We start from the raw sequence: 22,749 nt of genomic DNA, 5'->3' as shown, positions 1-22,749 counted from the left end.
AATTATAATAGTTTATATTGATGAATTTACATTTTAATTTTTTTTTTTTTAAATTTGTAATTGAGTTTTAATTGAAGTAGTATTTTAAATTTCTTAAAATTTTGTATAGACACCCTCTTTTGCAACCATTAAAAATATTATTTTGAGAAATTTAATTAATATCCAATGTTAAATGATCATTTTACATAAAGATAAAACTTCTGCAATTTACTCAAGGTTAAAGTCAATTTCATAATAGGTCATCATGAATTTAATGGCATAGTCCTTCATGGAAGGACTTAATTAGACAATTTTCATTAATTTTGTAGGCAAACTTTTAGGTATTTCTAAGTGAAAAATGGTAATGCATCATAAAATTTAAAAAATAAAAAATAAAAAAAATCAAGCAGTAAGATAAATCTCTCATTTTCACTATCCGGGACTGATAATGCTTTAAATCTTACAAATTTTTTAAAGGAATGAAAAATATCACTAGAATGATTTTATAAGTGTGTGAAATGCACTAGCATGATTTTTTGTTTTTTAAGTTGTACAGGCAATGCCACTGAACTACCAAAAAGTTCTTACACACTAACATGATCATGATGTTGAATAGTTGAGAACTTATGATTCCAAATACACGTGAATATTAGACCATTCTTTTCATGAAAAAAAAAATGTAACTGAAGCATGGTAAGTAAACTTGGCCAATCAAAAAATAAAGAGAGATCTTGAAATACCAATTCTACTTTGTGGATCACGCTACAGTAATATTCTTTCACCACTTGTACAAAAAACAATAAGTAGGAACTAAAATACATATGGCTGTAGACACTACAAACATTTTTATGGAAACAGGCTAAAGCAAGGAAACATTAATCATGGTCCCAATTAAAAATACAAAAATGCAGATATAATTTGGCAACCTAGTTGCACAAAGAACTGCCCACTCATTAGCACATTGATTCCAGAAAATCTGATCTAAGCTGTTATCTTTAATATCTAATACATCATTCAGTGAATTACAAACTGCTAACTTCATAAGTGCTACAAGAGCCAATGTTATTGCACAATATATTGTAGATAACAATGACCAATTGTATATCCTGAATTATCTTGATTTTACATACAAAATGGCATATGGCCGCATATATTGCTATATATCTCTCATTTAACATTCACAAGACATAAATCAGCAAGAAACTTGTTAAAATAGTTACTTTTTATCTGTATATAATGTCAATGACAACTTTCAGCAGAGATTTAAACTATGACATTCTTCTCAAGAATGGTTACTTCACCATAAAACCTAAATTTCCCCCTAACACAAAGCTCAGGCAAAAACTTTGAGGCATTGCAGGGTCTAATGAGAAATCAGAGATAACCTAAAAAAGAATAAAATAAGAAAAAGAGCTAAGATATCATATCAGCTTCAGATGATTTGTACACCAAAGAGCCTAAAACACGGCTTTTCAGTTTCATGTGTTGGTTTGGGTCCCTTAAGTTCTTTTTCCTCTCCAAGTTTATGGTCAATTTGAGGGCTTACTCCAAGTTTCAGGTCCATTTGAATACCAACATATTGGTTAGCCTGTTCAACCAAGCCGCCGCAGTTGTCGCTACTACAAACATCAATCATGTTGAATGAACGAGCGTCATTTGCTGCTTCTTGGCACTCACACAAGTAGAAACTAATAGTGTCGTTAGCCTTCAATTTCTTTTCCTTCACAAACCTATTCCAACCCCTTGTAAAGACAAAACTCTGGCTGCTCTTCCAATAGCAGTAGCGGAATTTCCATGACCTCATCATCCTATCATAGAAAATTAGCTGCACAGCTTCCTTGTTGCCTCCTCCTTCGTTGTCTTCTGCAGATTCAGAAATACATGGGAAGTACTTGACAGCAAATTTCTTAGGGATGACAAGTCTATTTAGACTACCAACATCACTTGGCGTAAGCTCCTTTTGAAAAAGTTGTTTACATGATAGTCCTCCTTTGCTTTGCACCCTACCCAAGTTCAAATCAATTGCTTCCACAATATGTGAATGTGTCCTAAGGAAATCTTCAAATTTGGATTGATAGGAACCCTCCTTTATCATGTTGAGCACAGCTTCAGTACTATATAGATTTTGAAAGCTTGGCTCTTCAACAGTGATATCTGTCCAAGGGAAATTTCTTTGGGAATCTCCACTCCTAAGCTTGATAGCAGCACTATCATAAGCCCTGGCTGCTTCTTTTTCAGTCTTGAAAGTCCCCAGCCAAATGCGCTGGTGATTGGCATATATTTGTGCACCCCAGTGCCCATTTTGCTGTGGTACAACACCTTTGAATTTAGAAGATGCATTGCTACCATGCCTTGCACGTTTGCTTTCAGGAAAAGGGTAAGTGGTGCTGCTTGAATCAGAATCCTCTGCAGTTGCATTGACTCCACCATTTGAAATCATGCTTAACATGTCATCTTCCATTGTAATCCTGCATGCATAAAATGTCACGATGTAGACTTATACTTTCATTACAACTAAAAGAGATATGTGCTAACAAATGAAACTCATCTTTATCAGTACCAATTATCACATGAAACATATTTTCTTTTCCTTAAAAAATAAGTGGTAATAATTGAAACAATTCATAGCTTCAGTAGAATTACATGAAACAAACTTTAACATCTCAGGTAGCAAAACAAGACAAGAACACGGAGCGCCACCACTTCCCATTCTCTTTCCCCCACTCATCTCCACTGGTGTCAATTTTAGCCTTGACAGTGCCTTCCGTTCTCTCAACTTCAACCAACTCACTATTTCTCATTGGTGCATCACTCTCCTTTGAACATGACCAAAACATCTCAAATGAGACCCCCTCATCATTTCATCAATAAGGACCACCCCCATCTTTAAAAGGATTTCCTCATTTTGAACTTATCTTTCCTTGTATTTCCACATATCCATTTACACATTTTCATTTCAACCACACACATTTTATGAATATGTTTTCTTAACAGTCTAATATTCAGTACCATAGAGCATAGTCCGTCTTTTTCTTTGATAAGTAATAAAATTTTATTAATAGAATAGGTTACTTCATGCTTAAGATGAGGAGCACTTCGTAATCTAAAAGAATTACAAAAGAGAATTTAAGTGATTCTATGAAATCCATAAAGGTGTTGCTATTTGTAAAACCCCATGCATGAGACCTATCAAACAAAGTTCAAATCAACAATGATTCCAAGTGATTCTTTGATGTGTATGCATCTTACAAAATCTCCTTCCACAATAGCCAAATCAAACATAACAGGACAAAGCTCCAAATATCAGATAAGTCCTCACAAACCATCTCCTCCACTGGAACAAAAGGCCAGCAATCCTTGCTAACACTCATTGGATCCCAAAAGTTCTAAATACCAGGCTCCACAAGTCTTATAGGCTATATCACAATGAACCAAAAAATGATCTACTGTCTCTCGACTATAACGGCACATGCAACACCATCCAACTAAGATAAATCCTAGCTTGAAAATATTATCACAAGTAAGAATCTTCTCCCATGTTGTTGTCCAAACAAAGAATGAGACCTTCTTAGGGGCCTACTTTTCTAGGGGAAAGAGTTAGCCAATGCATCTCTAATAGCCTCATAATAGGAGAAATGTTAAAGCAACCGCTCCCTCTCAATTCCATATCAACCTGTCACACAACCCACACCCCCCAGTCCTAGGGACATTGGAGCATAGAATATCTACAAAAGAACAGATTGAGTTCAATCCTCAATCTTGAAAGTGTCTGTAAAATCAAACGGTTCGGATTTGACCTTCCCCACATACAGGTGAGGGTACAACTCTTTTAGAGAATGACTCCTACACCACACATCATGACAAAACCTTAAATGAGTGTCAACCCTCACTTCGAAATACACATAATGCTGAAAAGTGTCCAATCTTATAAATTTTTCCTTTTAAATATGTATTCTACGGTCACACAATGCTCACAATGCACTTCTCCACTTCATCCCCCATGCACTTAATTATTCTATGGTTCACATCCTCTTCTATCTTTCCATCTTTATGAATTATCGATCTCACTCTTTGATATCTCTTGCCATCTTATAGCTTTTTCCTCTTTGTTTCAACTTTACTAAACTTTCATTCCATCATTTCCATGTAATTTGGTTTAGTCCTATTGAAACAAGTTCTAAGCATCTCACCAAATTTCTAACTTGACATCAGCTCCAAGTCTTGTTTCATCCACAAAAACTAATATTTGCAAAAGGCAGACATCAAATGACTTCCTCTTGAATCTACGTCCAATTTCATCCACTAAACTATCGTTTGCAAAAAGCATACATCAGGACTTCCCATTGAATCAATTTAGTGAGCCCATCCATCACTAGTGCATAAAGAAGACAAAAGTGAAGTTTCCTCTATGGATTTAAGGGGAGTGAAGAAACACATAATTTTTCTTATGTTTTTCCAGTATAATATCTTTTTTTTGGTAAGCTATAAAAAATCATAGTGCAATTTAAAAAAAAAAAATTATGACAGCCATGGAGCAATAATTTTGTTACTTTGTCTTTGCTCCAAACTGGTGCAATAATTATTGTCGTAAAAAAAAAATAGAACTAGAGAGCCGTACCTACACATTGTACAATGTCCTACAAATCCAAGTCTAAACAATCCTCACAAGCAAACACAAGCTCCCTCAAATCCCTAACATCAATGTCAAGGAAACATGCATTGTGTTGCAATGTCCTATTAGGTTGACTCTACTACTATCTGTCATGATTTATGAAAAATTAAACACATCAATGTGATGACTTAAAAGGAATAATCTCCTTCTTATATAGCCTAGATTGTTCAAGTGCATATCCGATGAAAGACTTAGTAGACATCTACTTCTCACCATCCAAATCTTTGGGATCCTTTATCAAAAATGGTATCATAGCTTCAAACAATTATGTATTCAGACATTAATTTTCATAAAGCTTAAAGATCATTTTCACATATGAAGTAATTCGGAAATCTGCTGCAATTCATTACATACTTAAGATGCAAATTCTGGATCCTCTAATAAAAATTCTTTGATTTTTTTTTAATTGTTTAAAAAATTATGGATATAAAGGAGGCAGGGAAATTCTACAGTATAGAAGAAACTAGCTTCAGTGCTATAAGACATACAAAAGACAGTTACACCAACTGCGTGGGGTTAGGTGACTTAGTCTGCACAAAATATGAAAAGACATCAGATTCTATAAAGCTGTACCTCAAATATTAGTAACGCATTTCTAGGAAGGTTACTATCATCCAGATAACCTTAAAAAGATCAATAATTGACATTAACTACTGAATCAACATTCCACTTCAGGCAGGACAGTTGATTGTGTTGCCAAATTAGTATGTTGACTTTTGAATCAACTTTCACGCTTTCCCATGAAATATTGCATCATATATTCAGCCTACAAGTGAATAGTACCACGGTCATACTAATAAAGACAGCAACTGGGGTACATTCATAGTTAGAATTGTGAACTGGCCAGATGGAGTAAATCAAAGTTTTGGCATATCTAAAAACAAGAAATAAAAACATCACATATTCTTAGTACAATGGTCACCCTACAAGTATAAATATCTGTAGAGTGTGGAAGCAAGGATTCGGGTTCAAGTCTTCAGAAGGAAGACTCACATAGATAAACACTTAGATTAGACTAGAGTAAAATTTCTATCTTGTATATTAAAAAAATAAAAATAAAAAAGGAAAAAGGAAAACATTGGACAACTTTGCATAGAGAGAACTTGAACATTAAAGAACTGATGTAGGAGAGGACCAACCCACCCCCACCCCCACCCCCAAAAAAAGTATTTCTACAACTAATTTTTATCACTTGTAATATGTTAAAGATGAGAAAAAAATAATATAGAGAAGTGGAAGAGAAGAACATACGGATTACGCGGTTCGGCTTGATAGCTTACGTCCACAAGGAAGATTTTACCAACTACATCTTACTATGATAAACTCATCTATTATAGTGAACCCTTAGTAGGGTATATATACGAGATAAGGTTAGTCATAAATGGGATTACAATATATTGGGCCTCAGGGTACGTTACATTAACATAAACTCGATCATATAAGTCTAGCTTTGGAACATATACACACTATGAAAAGTTATGAGCAAGAGAAGGCTGAAATGTGCCTAAAACAATCGAAATAGAATATGAACTGATTGAAGTTGAAGTTGAACCGACCGAAACTTGGCCAAACCGACCAAAATAGAAGCTAAACCAACCAAAATTGAAGCTAAATCAATCAAAAAGAGAGATGAACTGGTCGTAACTAATCAAAACCAAACATAGGCTTTATCCGGGTTAGGTTATCCTTATCATGGATAAGGGACAACCAACTACCTATACCTATACAGCCAAATATCTACCAAACAACCTTTATCCCTATCCATAATTAAGTTATCCTTATTCATATAGGGATTAACCCACACCATCAACCATAAAGGGGTTTTCCATGTGTACTTCAACCAACAACTACACAGGCGAACTCAAAACTCACTAGCAAGCACTACTCGGCTGACCACAACGACAAAAGAAGCACCATAGAGAACAATTTAGATCAAGGAAAAACCATGGAAGGGTACTAGATCTGACAAGACACACTGGAACTACAACTAAGGAGTATTGGATTTGCAAAGAGAAGTCAAAATACATTGAAAATAACAACCCACAAAAACCACCAAGAATGATCAAGATCAAGATCAAGGAAAAACCTCCATCACCAAAAAACCACTAGGATACACCGAAGTATGCCAAGAACTACAACAACCGACATCTACCCACCCTCCATCGAGACAAATTCAGATATTCCAACCAACCACCAAGAACTAAGAACATCAAAAACACATACTTAGTTAACCATCGAGAACAAAAACTCCCAAGAACAACGACTTGGATCTATGTTTCTACCTACACAAGTTAAGCAACTAGTGACAATTACTGTGGGGGAGGTGCGTGAAGATACCTAAAATTCCAATAGTCTTCATGCACCTTCCAACAACATTTAATTGATGGTGATTAGAGATGGCTCTGATACCATGCTAAGAACAATAATAAAATAATGTAGAGAAGTGAAAGCTTACGTGATTTAACCTAATAGCTTATGTCCAAAGATCAGTCCTTAGCAACCACATCTTTACTATGATAAACTCATTTGTTACAATGAACCCTTAGCACCCTTAGCAAGATATATATAGGAGTTAGAGTTAGCCCTACAAGGGCTTACAATATATTGGACCTCCTAAGCCATTACATTAACATGAACCCAATATCTTTAACATAATCAACATGTATGCATAATGTCATATGTTAGAAATAATAAACTATCATTTGTCCCCAAACCTTAAACTGTTAGGAAAGAGCGAATTAAGCATTTAACCATTATTCTAACATTCTCCCTTGTGTGGACCTAGACTCCCTCTTAATAAGTGGAGTTTAACACATGAGATTACATTTTAAATAGAAGGTGGAGTGGAGATAGCTTTGAACTAAAGAAACTCTAACACTGATAACATGATAAACTACCACTAGTCCTAAAAGTGTAAATCATTAGAAAATAGTAAATTTAATCATTTAACCATGATTATAACAAGAAACATCTTAAAAACATAGCTATAAATAGAATCAGCTCCTAAAAAAAATAAAATTGACTGGCCCAGCCTAACTACTACAATATAAAACTTGAAAAGCTTCTTGTTTAAAACTGGATCTTGAAGGAAGTATTACAGTCTCACTATGCTATTCCAATTGTTCAATGAAGATGACAAAAAAAGTGTCTAAAGACATATATCAAAATGAACCATGCAATACCAATCATTTTTAAAATCTTGATTCATCTTAGGCATGACCCAAAAAGGCACAAAATACCAAAATGATCTTTTTACCTTAATTTTTATTGATAATGCCAATGAGCTCTAACTTTAATGACATCTCCCCTTGTAGGAGAAAATGGACAGTGAGATCAGGGATCTAAGACACGACGGGAATGTGTATAACTTACCAATAAAAAGATTTTTTTTTTTAAAAAATAAATACTTACATTAAAAATCACCTTAGTAATAGAAGAATAAAAAATTAGAAAACAATCATGCAATTGAGCCTCAAAATGGAGAGCCTTTCCCTAATATTACAACGAGCATACTCAAAAAAGATGATATTTCAGGCTGGAAAGAATACAAAGTGGCAAGGAAAACCATAAATATCCTGATTTATGAACCATAAAAGTAAGACACCCAACCTGTTGTCTTGTTATGTTACTTCAGATTAGTTCATTAAGCCTTTCTCTATGCATGGATAAAATTGTAAAAGGAAATTGTTTGCATCTGAAGAAATAATTCATAAAAACGAAAAAATTCTAGGAACATTTGGGTCAATATCAGACACTTCTCCTCATCTAGGATTCACAAGTCTCAAACTCGTTTACACCAATCAAAACCTTGTTTATGATCAAACATGAAACCTGTCTAAAAATAGGGCTAAAGCTAAAATACCAAAATTTGCATGTACATTCTCTGCAATCATAGGAACAAGAGAACTCTGAAGCAAATTATTATTATTTTTTTACTAAATGAAGATCCAAGTTAGATAAACTGGCCCCCACTTAAGTGTTATAAATTTCAAGTTGAATAGTTGACCCAAAATCATTGCAATATAGTTGAGTCAATTAGAAATTCAAAATTATTACAACAATGAAGGCCATATTCTTAAACGAAAACTTAGACCACATGAGGGGCTATCACTGAAACAATGATCTAGCCAGTTGGATAGCAAAGAAAGATAACATAAGAATGTCAAACGCTGTGTGTGTGCGCGTGCACGCGTGAGAGAGAGAGAGAGAGAGAGAGAGAGAGAGAGAGAGAATGTTTTGTGAAGATCTCCAAGGCTTAAGGCTAAGGGTATACTTATCCATGCAACATATCATCTTGTTCATAAAAGCTACTTTTTGGAAACAATGTTGGCTCTGCCTCATTGAATTAATCAAGGCCATGAAAGATTTACACAAAACAAGTTAGCATTTAACTGGGAAAAAAACCACAAGAATAAGGCAAGGCACTATTACCTAAATTTTAACTTTTTGCCCACATTCTATAAGACAATTCTAGCTGAATCACAACAGTTCTACATCATATATATTGCTGCTCATATGTAGCAATAGACATCGTTCAAATACAGAAATAGCATACCAAACTACTCTGAAATAATTACAAAATCAAACAATCTATGAATTCAAAAAAAAAAAAGAGAGAGAGCGCGAATGGATAATGCCAAAGGCAGTCAACCAGTCATACGAACATCTCAACATTGACTGTTTAATAATATGATTAGGATGTTCTACAACATCTACATTTTGCTATGACACCCACTAGCTTATCCACATAACACATCAAGGAACTACATTCAAATCTTAGCACTCCTATGTTGATGTTATCTCCCTTGATAACATTTAAGCATTTTAGTCTCCTTTTTTTTTTTCCTTTTGATGAATATTTTACTAGAAAGAGATGAAAGTCATACATACAAGCAGTATTCATAGAGCTCTAGTAAAGAATCACACACTAAGATTCAAATAATCAAAAAAGTCATAAAAAGCAAAGGACATGGACTCTTACAAAACCAGTAAACACTTGTATAATGACTACAAAAATAAAGATTTTAGCTCAAGAAGAGAAAACACAATGCTAGTAAATGAGCAGGAGCCTAGCTACCAACCTGAGGCACCAATCAAGAAAGTCATATAGAGAGGTTAGACTTAGTTAAAAAAAAAAAAATCTTTTAGCTCTATAAACTAGGCTCTTGTGATTTTGAATTTGAGAAGCCTATATTATAATAAGCTGATTGAACGAGGAAAAAAACCCCTTATTTCCATTCTTAGATACATGGTGATCTCTAATCATTGAACCGCATCCAAGCTTTGTGGCTAGTTTGGCCTCTATTGAGCTTCCATGCTATTGGCTTTATCCACAACTTGACTTTGCTATCACTCATGACTATGACTGGTAGAGAGTTTGTGAAATTGTCTCACTAGAAAAGAAAGGTTGATTAGTTAGGTTCAGGAAAATATTCGTTAGGAAGAAAAGTATAGAGTTTGTGAAGCTGTTCCACCAGAAGAGACAGGCTGATTAGTTAGGTTAAGGAAAATATTGATTAAGAATAAAGAATTAGGATTATTGTCAAGAGTCTTGTACCTCAATTGGCACCTCTTGATGTTTTGATGGATACATTTAGGGTTTAAATCCTCTCACCCCTCAATTAACAAAATAAATAATTAATTTGAGGAGACTCCAACTGACTAGTTAATATAACACATAGGGATACTACTAAACTCACAAGTTAAGTCTTTGGGGATTTTTTTCCGCTAGCGCATCATCCATGGGCCACTTGTTTGTCATTCATGGGAACCACATGTCAACCATGCACTCATCCATGGGAACCTTGTATGCACCATTCTTTTTTACATAGCACCATTGGTAATACTACTTTGTTGGGCATTTTTTCCAAAATCATCTTTGTGTGGGCCTTATGGGCTTATATATTGTGCGGGCTCCAAGTACACACATTCCCGCCCGAATTGCAAAAGGAACCCTAAAAACCTTCCCACCTCACCACACACCACTTTGGACTCTAATACCACTTGCATTGTTAAGAAAAAAGGCTTCCTTTTAATGGAAGACTAACCAAAGTGCCACAAGTGACTTGGTTGAGAGCTCATACGTGAAGGGGGAGATTTGCTTATATTCATGTGTGAGTGGTGTGGCTAGTTACGACATAAAGTCTCGTATTGGATAATAAAAACAATAGCGAGTAGTTAACATAACATAATTGGAGCTAAACCCATTGGCTTAAACTTTTGGGTCAAGTGGCGTCCCTATATGGTATATTTACTACACCATTGACCTCTCCCTAAAGTGTTATTTCCACAACATTAGGTTTTCCTCTATATGCAATAAATGTGTGACTACTCTCTTTCTCTCTCCATATTTTCCACATAAACGTGTGATTCTTTGTGTGGAAAATATGGAGAGAGCACATCAAAGAAACATTAAGAGACCTACAGTGAAGATTGAAGTAAAATTCAACAAGAATAAGAAAATGATGCCAATTTTGTAAGGCTAATATAGATGGCAAATCTATATTTTTATTGAAGTTAGTGGGGGTATGAGTTGGCTACCCTATTCTCAAACTAATATAACTCATAATTTCCTTATGCTACATGTTCTTCTTTTCCTGCATCTATTAAATATATTATTATAAACTAGGGTAGCCAGTTCAGAATGAGGTATATATAGTTGGAAGTGGTGAAGCAAAATGAGCCACATCCTAGCAAAAGGTTATTCCCTTGACAGACAATTCAGACTTATGTCTGAGCATTGACCATGTAAAGGAGGAATGACTGAATCATGTGTGTGTGTGTGTGTATCAAAGCCCATGTATATAGCATACACCCACATAAATCTAAAAAATTCAACCTAAGCTGACTGACAAAACTATCGACTTTCTTAAGAATCAAAACAAGGATTTATCCTACCCAGCCCTTTGTCCCCCCTAACTACAGCTTAGTAATGGCCTAACCCAATAATGTAGTAGGGTGGAATTAATATGCAGGCACGTTTTCAATCCTAGGGGTTAGATTGCTCTTGCTACCAACAAATCAATCTGCCACTTGCATGCCTAACTTTAAATAAACATAGGGCTCCCTTAAAATTAGTGTCCTGAATGTTTGCTTTCTCACTTATCACACTGTGTGCTCCAATAAGCAAATTAAGTTCTGCACAAACTGACCAATTTTGTTCTCATGTGGCACTTGCTTATAAAAATCATATATGATGTTTTTATATTGAATATACAAAGCAGATGACATGCAAAATTCAGATTGAAGTGTTGAACCCAATTTGTATGTGTTGTCTAAGTTCAACTTGAAGACTAATATCTATGGAGATTAGTTTGCCAGTTTTATGACTTTCGCTTAGAAACATTACAATTCAACCAGATCATCTATAGATGATTTACTGCATCCCTAAACCTCTATTCAAGTATCAAATCATGATAGCAATTGTACATGAAGAAGTGGGACGAAAAACTTCCTAGTTCCAGCTCACAATCTTTAAAAAATATATCTACAAATTTATTTCTTACAGTTCTAAGTAGTGCTTTAAAAAAAATAAAAAAGCCCACGTGTCATAATAGTTTGGAAATTTCTAAGGCCTAAGTTTAACTTGAAGACTAATTGTACAATTCAGGTTGAAGTGTTGAACCCAGTTTGTCTATGTTGTCTAAGTTTAACTTGGAGACCAATATCTATGGAGATTATTTTGTCAGTTTTATGACTTATGCTTAGAAACATTAGAATTTAATCATATCATCTACAGATGATTTATTGCATACCTAAACCTCTACACAAGTGGGTGGGGTCAGTTGTCCGTAGGAGTTTGATTAACAGTGAGGATTTTTGTACATTATGTTTTGCGAGGTGCAACAAATCTGAGTGAAGTCCTCCTATGTCATCAAAAAAAAAAAAAAACACCTCTACACAAGTATCAAATAATGATAACAATTCTACATGCAAAAGTGGGACATGAAACTTCCTAGGTGTTGTTAAAAGCGCGCTTAGGCTCGATTAAAGCTCAAAGCCCCGAGGTATAAGCACTTTGCTTGCCCAAAGTGAAGCTCATTTCAAGAAGCGCGTCTTAGGCACGCTTTTTTGGTGCTTTTTGAAGAAGCTAAGCCCTTTTTTTGGCGGCTTTTGAAGAAGGACCAAAGTATGCCCAGGCAATCTTCTTTATTTTATTACAAAAGATATAATTAACATGGACCATTGATTTATTATACAAGCACTATTCTTAAGGTGGTATATTTTACATATAAATATATATATATATTTACATGTTAAAAGATACGAACAAGGCTAATTACCATTCTTTCTTATTATTTTTGGTATTTGCCTTTTAGATGTATTTGATTGATGGTTACATATATTTATAAAGTACTAGAGAATTATATAAAATGTTATGTTTATCATATAGTCCATTGATGGTTGTTTTCAATTTACTATATAAAAATTTTAAGAAATTGAAATAACTTAAGTAAAATTAGAACTTACAAACATCATAAAATTACACTAATCTAATAGGTAAAATATTTTTTTTTTAAATTGAGTTTTTATTTTATTTTTATTATATGTCATGAATATTTCTACAAGAGGGTATAAGATATTATATTTGAAAAATGTGCACTTTACTTCAATCTAGCTCAAATTATTTTTAAAAATATATCTACAAAATACAATAGATTTTTTTTTTTTTTTATAATAGATTTAAGTAGTGCTTTTAAAAAGTTTTAAAACTAAAAAGATATGATAATAGTTCAAAAAAATTCTAAGTCCTAGCCACATAGTAATTGATCTCTTATGTAGCCAAAAATACGAAGGTAATAGATTTGCATACAAGGGATAAATGAGATAAATGACTACAAACGATACTCATAAGAAGAAATTGTAGGTCTTTAAGTAACATCTTGGGAGGAAAAAATTGAATACTTTTTATGCTAGGTTGATCTAACATAGAAGCTATTTTCGTACCCAAACACCTAACGGAAAAATATGGAGACACCCATAAAAATATGGAGAGACCCATAAAGATCTTTATACGGTTTTCATTGACCTAGAGAAAGCATCTGATAGGGCCTTTAAATAGGAAATGTGGTGGATTTTGAAATATAAAAGACTTCCTCTAAGATAAATAAGTGACAATATTCGAAATGAGAAATTTGTTTGAAGATAGAAGTGTCCCATAACATTGAAAAGATGATGAGAGAGTCACTTAAGATGGTTTGATCATATTCAGATGAGAGCAATTAATGCCTCAATATGAAAGAGTGAGTAGATTCAATTTCAACGAAAAAAGGTAATACGAAGCCCAAAAATAACATTAACATGTCAATTAAGAAAACAATAGAGAGGATGAATTTAGATAAAATAAAGAGAAAAAAAAAATAGTGATCCAGCTTATCTCGTCTGTTGAAGATCCATAGTCGACCCCAAAATTTTGGGATTAAGGCTTGATTGTTGTTGTTTTTGTACATGTGTCACCAAAGATTCATTACTTGGGTGACTCGTTTACTTGATTTATATAATTTTATTACTTATATAAAAAAAAATTAAAAAAAAATGGCACCATGGTATAGGCAGAAGTGGGACTTGGAACTTCCTAGCTCTAGCTAAAACTGATTAAAACATATATTATATTTTTCTGTCATAAACTACAAAAATACAGTTCAGATTTATTTCTTGTTCCTGTAGTTCTTTTAGAAAATTGAAAACCACAAAGGTGTGATAATAGTTCAGCAATGTCTAAGGCCTACCAACATAGATATTGACCTTTTATATAGCCAACAATACCAAGGTAATAGTCATGTGTGCAAGAAACTGTGGACAAAGACCACAAATGATACTAACAAGAAGAAATTGTAGGTCTTCAAACAACAACATTTTGGAAGGATAAAAATAATTAAAAGGGAAACTAATCATTTAGATCTCTATGTTCAGCCTCAATGTACAGAAAACACTTGAGGGTACACTTGGAAGATGTCGATCAATCATCAGGCCACTGGACATGAATTGAAACATCTTGAAATCTTAAATTCATCACTGATAATTTGGCCAAATATTACATCTAAACGAAACTATTGCAATAGACCGGGAATAAGCTGGTTGAAACAAATGAAGGCTATATAGCCTGAGGAGAAAGTAAACTAGGTTTTTGCCAATGATCTAAGGCAAGAAAAATCATGTGTGCATCAATCCATCCTTGGGTCAAGTTAAGTATGAATAAGCAGCTCACTTCCTCAATGCAGTATAGGCAGCATCAGAAGGTGTCAATGACTTCAAGATATGTTGCTTAAAAAATTATTACCTCCAGTTTTAATGACTTGTTTTAAAGAACATTGAATTAATATTACAAATTGTTTTTTGCCAATGCTATATCATTGGTGATGTACTTCGCATTAAATTTAGCAAAAATCCCTATGATGTGTATCTAATTGAACCATAAGCTATATGATTCAGTGCCAAAACTTAGCACAAGGTGGAAATATCAGACATTCAAAGCAAGACAACTTAGTATTTACGAAGTGAAAAAGACACCAGATACATAAACTATGATCACTTAAATGGCTTACCACAAGAGTTCTTTAAAAAAAAAAAGGTTAAATATGGCTGTAAAAGACATACACACAACATCGTAAAGATTGCCCTAAAACAAATATTCATCAATCCAATTCAATTATTAAGAAGATGAAATTGATTTTCCTCTCGTGTCAGATTAGGAAGACGAAAGTGATTAATGATATCTTACAATCTATTTCCACAAAATAAGTTAGGCAACGGATTCTGTGAACTACAAACTAATCCCTAATATAATTTCCACAAACAATTAGAAGAAGGACAAAGTTTAGCTACAAAATTAGTTGTAGCCTTAGGCTACAAACTTACTTAATATCTTTTTATCGGATGTGAATTTTGACAAATCCACCATTGGATTACATCTTCTTCTTATATCTTCCATACTTGCAAAATTTCAAGAAAATTAAAAATCAATAGTTATGTCATCAATAAATTTTTTAAATTGCAAGTTTTTGTAATTTAAAATTATGTACAAAATATAAGCTTATAGATCATATAGTAAATAATATCTGATTGACATAAAATTTAACATGTGTATTAAGGGCGTAAAGAACATGCAATTTAACGGTTAGATTTTCAAAATATGTTGTAGTATTTATTTTATTGAATGAGTTTGTAGCCTTAAACTACAACTAATTTTGTAACTAAACTTTGTCCTTAGAGGAATACTTCTAAGAAAAATGAAACTATGTTAAAGCACTAAATAAATGTAGAGGAAACGAAATCAGAATCTAGGACCAAAATTAAATTTCTTTATCACAAGTTCAAAAAAGGGCATCTCATGTTGAACTAATCTTAATGCAAAACCAGTTACTTAATCCTACTTTGATGCTAAACTGCTTCAAATCAACTAATATGCCATTCTAGGTATGAATTCCTCATAATCATATGGTCCATAAATATGAATCTCAGCACACAGAGAAACAGTTAATAACAAAAAATAAAGAACACCCATAGAAATAAACACATAAAATTAAAACGATAAGTGAAAGAAATAAATTAGCAAACTAAAACTAATTAACAAGATTGGAATTAAAACGGTTACCTGAGTGATTAACCTTCTACAGAGAGGCTGCAGTTTGACCCCCAATACGAAGCAATAATAAGAACTATAAAATAAAAACAAACAATTAAAGACCTATGTATTTTGTACTCAAAACAAATAATCAAAACCACTCTCCTTGGTGAAGAAGAAAGTATCTTCATAATAAAGGTAATAAAATAAAATCAAGGAAAATCTGCAAATTGCATTAATTACTGAGCCAAATAAGGAATATACCTCTCTAAAACCTTGACTCATGGCACTGTAGTAGTACATATCTGTTGAGAAGCCGAAACAGTAATTCTTTGCCATATTTAGCAGTGTTTGCACCAACCCACCATCAAAAAGACTCCTCCTTTGCAAGTCAACTCGAAATTCTACTAGACCAAGGACAATAGATGGTCGAAATCAACCAAAAAATTTCTACAAAACCATAAAATCATTGGGGGGTTTTCTTTGTTTTTCTGAGAAGTACTTATTCAGGGTTGAGAATTAGAAATTGTAAGAATCCAAAATAACCCAAAATCAGAGCCAGATTAAAAGAAAAGAGTGGTACCACATCCAAACATGCCGTTTGCCTTGCATGGTCTACCAGTGAGAGAAGAAGAAGATGGTGATGATGCAAAAAGAGGTTTTGATAAAACAAAGCAAATAACGTGAAGCAATATTTATTTATGGAAAAAAAAAAAAATTATTGGTTTCCGTTAAAACTAGAACAGTAACCAGGTAGGCGTACCTTCCGGAACCCACCACGGTACCACCATCTTCACCTCTCTCACAAAAGAGTACCATCAAAAGTCACGCGTTGAAGCTGAAGCACAATTAATAAGGCTAAAATAATTAGTAGTACAGGTAGGGATAAAATCTTTGAAGAAAGAGCCTGAGATTTGTTTTTTTTTTTTTTTTTAACTATTTTTTTAAGAAACAAAAAAGACATCAAAACTTTTTTTTTTTTTTTGGATAGGAAAAGACATCAAAACTAGCTATAGCATAAAGAGGAAATATTTTGAGTGCATGCTCATTCATATCTTACCTCTTATGAACTCTACATGTACATTCTTAACCCAGTCAATCATTTATTAAAATAAGAGAGGATAAGTATCAGAAAAAGAGAGATAAAGAGAGAAGAGAGGATAAGAATCATGCTTGTCAGGGTTGTGAAGATGTGTCATATTTCTGGCTGGGGACGCCTTTTCTCTCTTTTGCTTTTTGTGTATACTATTTTTTTTTTTCTCTTGAACAGATACAGGGAGAGAAGTAACTTATATAACACAAAAAGAATGAGAAACATTATCTAAATGTATTATATGTTCAGAAAAGAGAGTTCTAGCTAGCTAGCAGCTGGATGAGTAGAAGAGGAAGAGAGACTACTCGCAAAGAAGAAGAAGAAGAAGAGACACGGCAAAAATGGGAGTATATGACAGAAAGAGAAGTGAGCACGCACTCGCAAAAGTATGCTCTCATACAATTGCCTGCAGCGTGTGCTCACTCTCTTCTGTCAGTCTCTTCCGTGTCCTTCTTTGTCTTTGATGAATAGTCTCTGCGTGTGTGTGTCTGTGGATTAATTCATACACAAAAACAAAACAAAGAAGAAGTAGTAGTAGAAATCTAATCCCTCATCCACATAACAGACACAATTAATTAATACCCATCATTCTCCCCTATCCGTCAGATCTAAAACAAAGCTGAAATACACCCATTTTGAAGAGAAGAGTAGAAGTAGTTTCCTCAGCGCTCAAATCCACACATAGACTACATAGTCACATACCCATTTTCCCTTTTAAACTCATGAACATGAATTAGGGTTTTCTAAACCCCTTTCACTTTTTCCTTTTTCTTTTTCTTTTTCCTTCTCTCTCTCTCTCTTCTAAACCCTTGACTCTTCCCTCTACTCCTGAGTTGAGCAAATGATAAATAGACACACATATACGCAGAGAGAGAGAAAGATAGAGAAAGAGAGAGAGAGAGTGAAATGATGAGGTATTGAAGGTGCAAGCTGATGTAACTTTGCTTCGACACGATCTCTTGAGTTGTGCTAGTGACACCTAAAACAGCACAATTTGTACTCTAATTTAATTACGTAGTAAGTTATAAGCGGTATTCAGCAAAAAAAAAAGTTATAAGCGGTAAAAAGATAATTCTAGATTTATTATCACCTCTTTACCACTTAAAATACACCAGTTGTAGCATAAACTGTGCCGCTGTATGTCGCAGAAGCATTATTCCGATCTCTTTGGCTTAGAGAGACGCTGGGAAAAGGACAAAGTAAATTCTAAACACTCTACACAGACATTTCCACCCAACTCAAACAGAGAGTGTAATGTCGAGGATTGATTGGTTTGGGAAAGTGGGTGGGAACTGAGAAGTATAGGTGGAGGAGGGACATTTGACTTTGAGATTAAATGGATTTTACGGCTTTCGATTTGACTGCATTTCGAGCTCTTTGGGCCGTCAGATTGTCAATATGGAGGTCCCTCATGTCTGTACTCACTACTCTTTCTTGAGAGAGAGAGAGAGAAAGATGGGACCGCGTCAGACAAGGCAGACAGGATAAACATAATCACCGTCCCATTCAAAATATCTTCTCCTTAATTTATTTATACTAATACCATTTCGCCTCAAAAAAAAAAAATACTAATATCATTTCTATATTAATAATAATTCAACCTTCAATTAGGATTTAGGAGTAATAAAATGAAAATGATTATTAGATTACATTTCAAATGTTTTTTTATATTGCCAAAAGTCTTGTAGCTGAATTGGTACCTCCCCATGTACAAAGTATTTATGGGTCTAGGGGGAAAGAATTCAAGTTGTGGGGTTAGCAGCATGTTGTAATTATTTCTCAAAAAAAATGTTTTTTTTTTTATATTGGGAAAATTATTATATACTCTTGAAGTATTATAAATACGTATTTTCACCTTTCACATGAATGGTGAGTCCTACTAATTAAATTCATAATGGGACTCACTATTTATGTGAGATGAGGGAGTACACATTTATAGTATTCCGGGAGTATCTAATGATTGCCCTTAGGTCATTGGTTAACAATCTATTTTTGGAAAATTTTGACACAACTTTTATGGGAAATGAAAAAAATTGTTGAAACATTTATTGTTTTTTTTCTTATAAAAACTTTCTTTAAATTCATTATTAACTAATGCCCTAAGGTATTCGTTAATATTTCTCTTTTTATATAAGTTTTGTTTCTAACTCAAATGGTGGGCAAAGGAATATTTCAACTTATGCATCCTCGAAAGGGTTCAAGCAATAACTAAGTAATGATTATAGTAATTGTTGTGGTGTGTTATGTGGTTTAAACTCCATCTTCCGTTATCTTGTAAAAATTTGTCTGCCTTAAAGTTTAGGTCATAAGCAATTTTAGTTGGTGAAATTTAAAATAATTATTTTTAGTCTCTTTGACAATGTAATAAAACTAAAAACTACCACATTGTCATTTTATAAGGACTAAAATTGATCACTTAAATTTTTTTCAAGAACTAAAAGAAATTACTTAAAATTTTAGATACTAAAATTATTCATAGACTAAAACTTCAGAGTCCAATAATGTATTTTGGTTTTTTTTGAATCACAATCTCCCATTGATTGTACTAGTTGTTGGGTTGTCATTTCAAAATATTGACCCTACTTTTAAGTTATTGAATTAGACCATTGATGTTTTATGTAACTAGATATACATTAGGAACAATTATTTTGGAATACTTTTTGCCACAATTTATTGATATGATTGATTTTGAATAGTAAACAATCAGATGAACCTATTACTTTTTTCCAATAAAATTTAAGAACACAGCATTTGCTTTAACTTACTAAAGTAGTTGATTGTGAGTGGTAGTTAATTATTTTTCCATGGATCCACCACATTTTTTCTACCACTCATGGTTAACTACTTCAAGAAGTTGTGGCAAAAGTATTGTCCCTAAGAGCATCCACAGCAGTGGAGCTAAATTTTTAGCAATTTAGCTCCACCAAAAGTTACTTTATCTATTTTACCTACACACATGTTACAGCAGTGGATCTATTTTAGCTTTCAACACAATAAAATAATATATTCATCACAATAAAATAATATTTCTACTACAATAAAATAATAATATTTCTACTCTAATAAAATAATATATCACCACCACCACATAGCACAAACATCCTTCACCACCACCACACAGCACAAACATCCTCCACCACCACCACCACCACCAGCAAGAGTCCACAGCAGATAAAAAAAAAAAAAAAAAAACCCAAATCAAGGCTCAAGCAAACGACGGTAGTTCGCTCCTCCGTTGTTCCCAATTCGAGTTCAAAGACCTCTTCCAATCCCTAGTTTCTCGGTTCCCTTCCGTCAATTCCTTGGAATTCATCACTCCAGCACTTGGTTTCGCTGGCAGTTTTGCTCTCCACCGCCACTCCAAGGATCGGCTGAGACATCGAGGTGATTCCGATGTCGGGGAGTGGATTCTCTTCACCAGTCCGATGCCGTTTAGCCAGTTTGTGTTCCTGCGGTGCCCTTCGGTGTTCGCCGGAGGCGAGGACGTGAACGAGAGGCTGGTGAAGGAGGATAGGCATTTCGTGAGGTTGAACAAAGGAAGAATGGTGGTAAGGAGCGATGGCGACGGCGTGGGCTGGGACGGCGACGGCGTGGGCTCGATTGAGACGGCGACGGCGACGACGTGCAGTTGGCTGGGAGATGAGAGAGAGATGAGAGCTTGAGAGAACAGAGTGCACAGAGAGAGAATAAAAGAAGGAAAAAAATAGAGTGAGTTTTTATTATTTTAATAGGGTGTTGGATTAAAATTTTTTTTTTTTTTTTTTTATAGATGAGTGCTACAGTGCACATCTATAGATAGATGTGCACTGTAGCAAATCAGCTAAATTTTATGGGTTTGGCTCCACTGCTGCAAGCCTCTTTTGCTATATTGGTGGAACTAAAATAGCATTATAGTTTTTTAGCTCCACTGCTGCAAATGCTCTAAACTCATTGCCCTTTCTCCACTCCATACAGTCTACCACGTCAGAGTTATGACAAATGTTATGGCACAAAAGTTGTGTTCCTAAAATTTACCTTCTAAATTTGGAGCCCCAAAATCTGTATTTACAAAATGAATGTTTTTCTTACATAATTTTTATGGTTAATTATCATTTTGGCCCCTAACATTTTTCCTATGTGTCAAAATAGCTCATAATGTTTCAAATGAGTCAGTTTAGTCCCAAACCTTTTGGTATTGCATTAAAATAATCCTTGTCGTTAAGTGATTGATGAAAAAGGCTAGCGTGACTAACAGACATATTTTTAAAAAATTGCTAATTGGACAACCACGAAGTGCGTGTCAAATAATTTTAAATAAATAAATAATTCAGCCAACTAAATCACATGTATGCATGCGATATTGATGCTTTGCTTGGTTACAAATGAGGGAAGAGAAAAGAAATGAATAATATCAAGGAAATGAGAAAGGAAAGAAAAGAAATCAATTCTCATGTGTATGTTTGGAAATAGGGAGAGAAGGGGAAAAGAAAAGAGAAGAATGTATTTTTTTTTCTTTATTTGGTTTGCAATAAGAAATGAAATCAAATGAAAAGAAAAAAAAAAAAAATATATATATATATATATATATCTTTTTTTACTTTTATGCCCATATAAATGTAAAAGATGCATAAATGTTATGGGCAAATATGTAACTTTATGTCATATTATATTATTTATGTGGGCCCTATGTTTTAAAAACCATTGTCTCCATTCAAGTCCACCTAATTTGTAATGTCTGTGTTGTGTATCTAAGAGTTAGACCATTTTGGATATACACCATTGTAAGTTTCTTTAAAAAACTTTCTCCCCTCTCTCCCTGTGTGTGTGTTAAATACTTAGTATTCTCCAAAAAAAAAAAAAAAAAAGTCCACCCAATTTGTGCGGATTGCAAATATATAGGCTCATGGGAAATGGTTTCTTCCCTTTTATTTCTTCCATGGTAACCAAACAGAGGAAAGGACTACATTTTTTCTCATTTCTCTTCTTTTCCTCTCTCCTCTAGCCTTTCCAAACACATTGTGAGAGAATTGGGAAAAGCATCCCTTGATCTCACCATGAAAGGAAATGAAGAGGAGGGAGAATTGAAGAACTTGAGATGATCACGTGACAGTGACCTACTAATCCGACGGCAACAGCAAAGCTGATACACCCACCAGTAAATGATTAGTTTTGGGTTTTGTTGATTTTTTAAAAGTTTTATTTATTTATTTTTATTTGACCCTCCTTCTTTGATTCCATTGCTTGATAAGAAGAAATTGCATATAAAAGAAATTTTATTTTTTAATTGTATGTGTTACTGTAGTTTTGAAGCCAATTTTGGGGCTGATGTTTAATTTTTTATTATTTTTTGTTGTATATGTTAAAAATAATTCCTTTCAAACAAAGGGCTTGAATTGGGATCACAAGAACGTACAAAATGGAACAGTATCCAGGTTAAAGATCCTACTCTTCAATGTCCCATCT

At 33.8% G+C, this 22,749-nt stretch overlaps 1 protein-coding gene across 4 annotated transcripts; it reads right to left on the bottom strand.

Annotated features, from left to right (window-relative positions):
• Positions 1-1,171: 1,171 nt before the first annotated feature.
• LOC126715607 (AP2/ERF and B3 domain-containing transcription factor At1g50680-like) lies at positions 1,172-18,560 on the bottom strand. 4 transcript variants are annotated; one of them, XM_050416299.1, is made up of 5 exons: positions 18,398-18,560; positions 16,798-18,286; positions 16,479-16,618; positions 16,245-16,308; positions 1,172-2,447 (listed from the first exon to the last, which is right to left on the bottom strand). In XM_050416299.1, the coding sequence occupies exon 5, from the start codon at positions 2,438-2,440 to the stop codon at positions 1,412-1,414; it is 1,029 nt and encodes a 342-aa protein (XP_050272256.1). In that variant the 5' UTR covers positions 2,441-2,447; positions 16,245-16,308; positions 16,479-16,618; positions 16,798-18,286; positions 18,398-18,560; the 3' UTR covers positions 1,172-1,411. The 4 variants fall into 4 exon arrangements, with proteins under 4 accessions (XP_050272256.1, XP_050272258.1, XP_050272255.1 ...); XM_050416301.1 differs by having other exon boundaries at positions 16,978-18,286; XM_050416298.1 differs by having other exon boundaries at positions 16,479-17,052; positions 17,275-18,286.
• Between the last annotated feature and the right edge of the window lie 4,189 nt (positions 18,561-22,749).

Source organism: Quercus robur, chromosome 2 (genome assembly GCF_932294415.1).
Source record: "Quercus robur chromosome 2, dhQueRobu3.1, whole genome shotgun sequence".
NCBI lineage: Eukaryota > Viridiplantae > Streptophyta > Magnoliopsida > Fagales > Fagaceae > Quercus > Quercus robur.
Note: the sequence above shows the minus strand (reverse complement) of the source record. Positions and strands in the feature narration are given on the sequence as shown.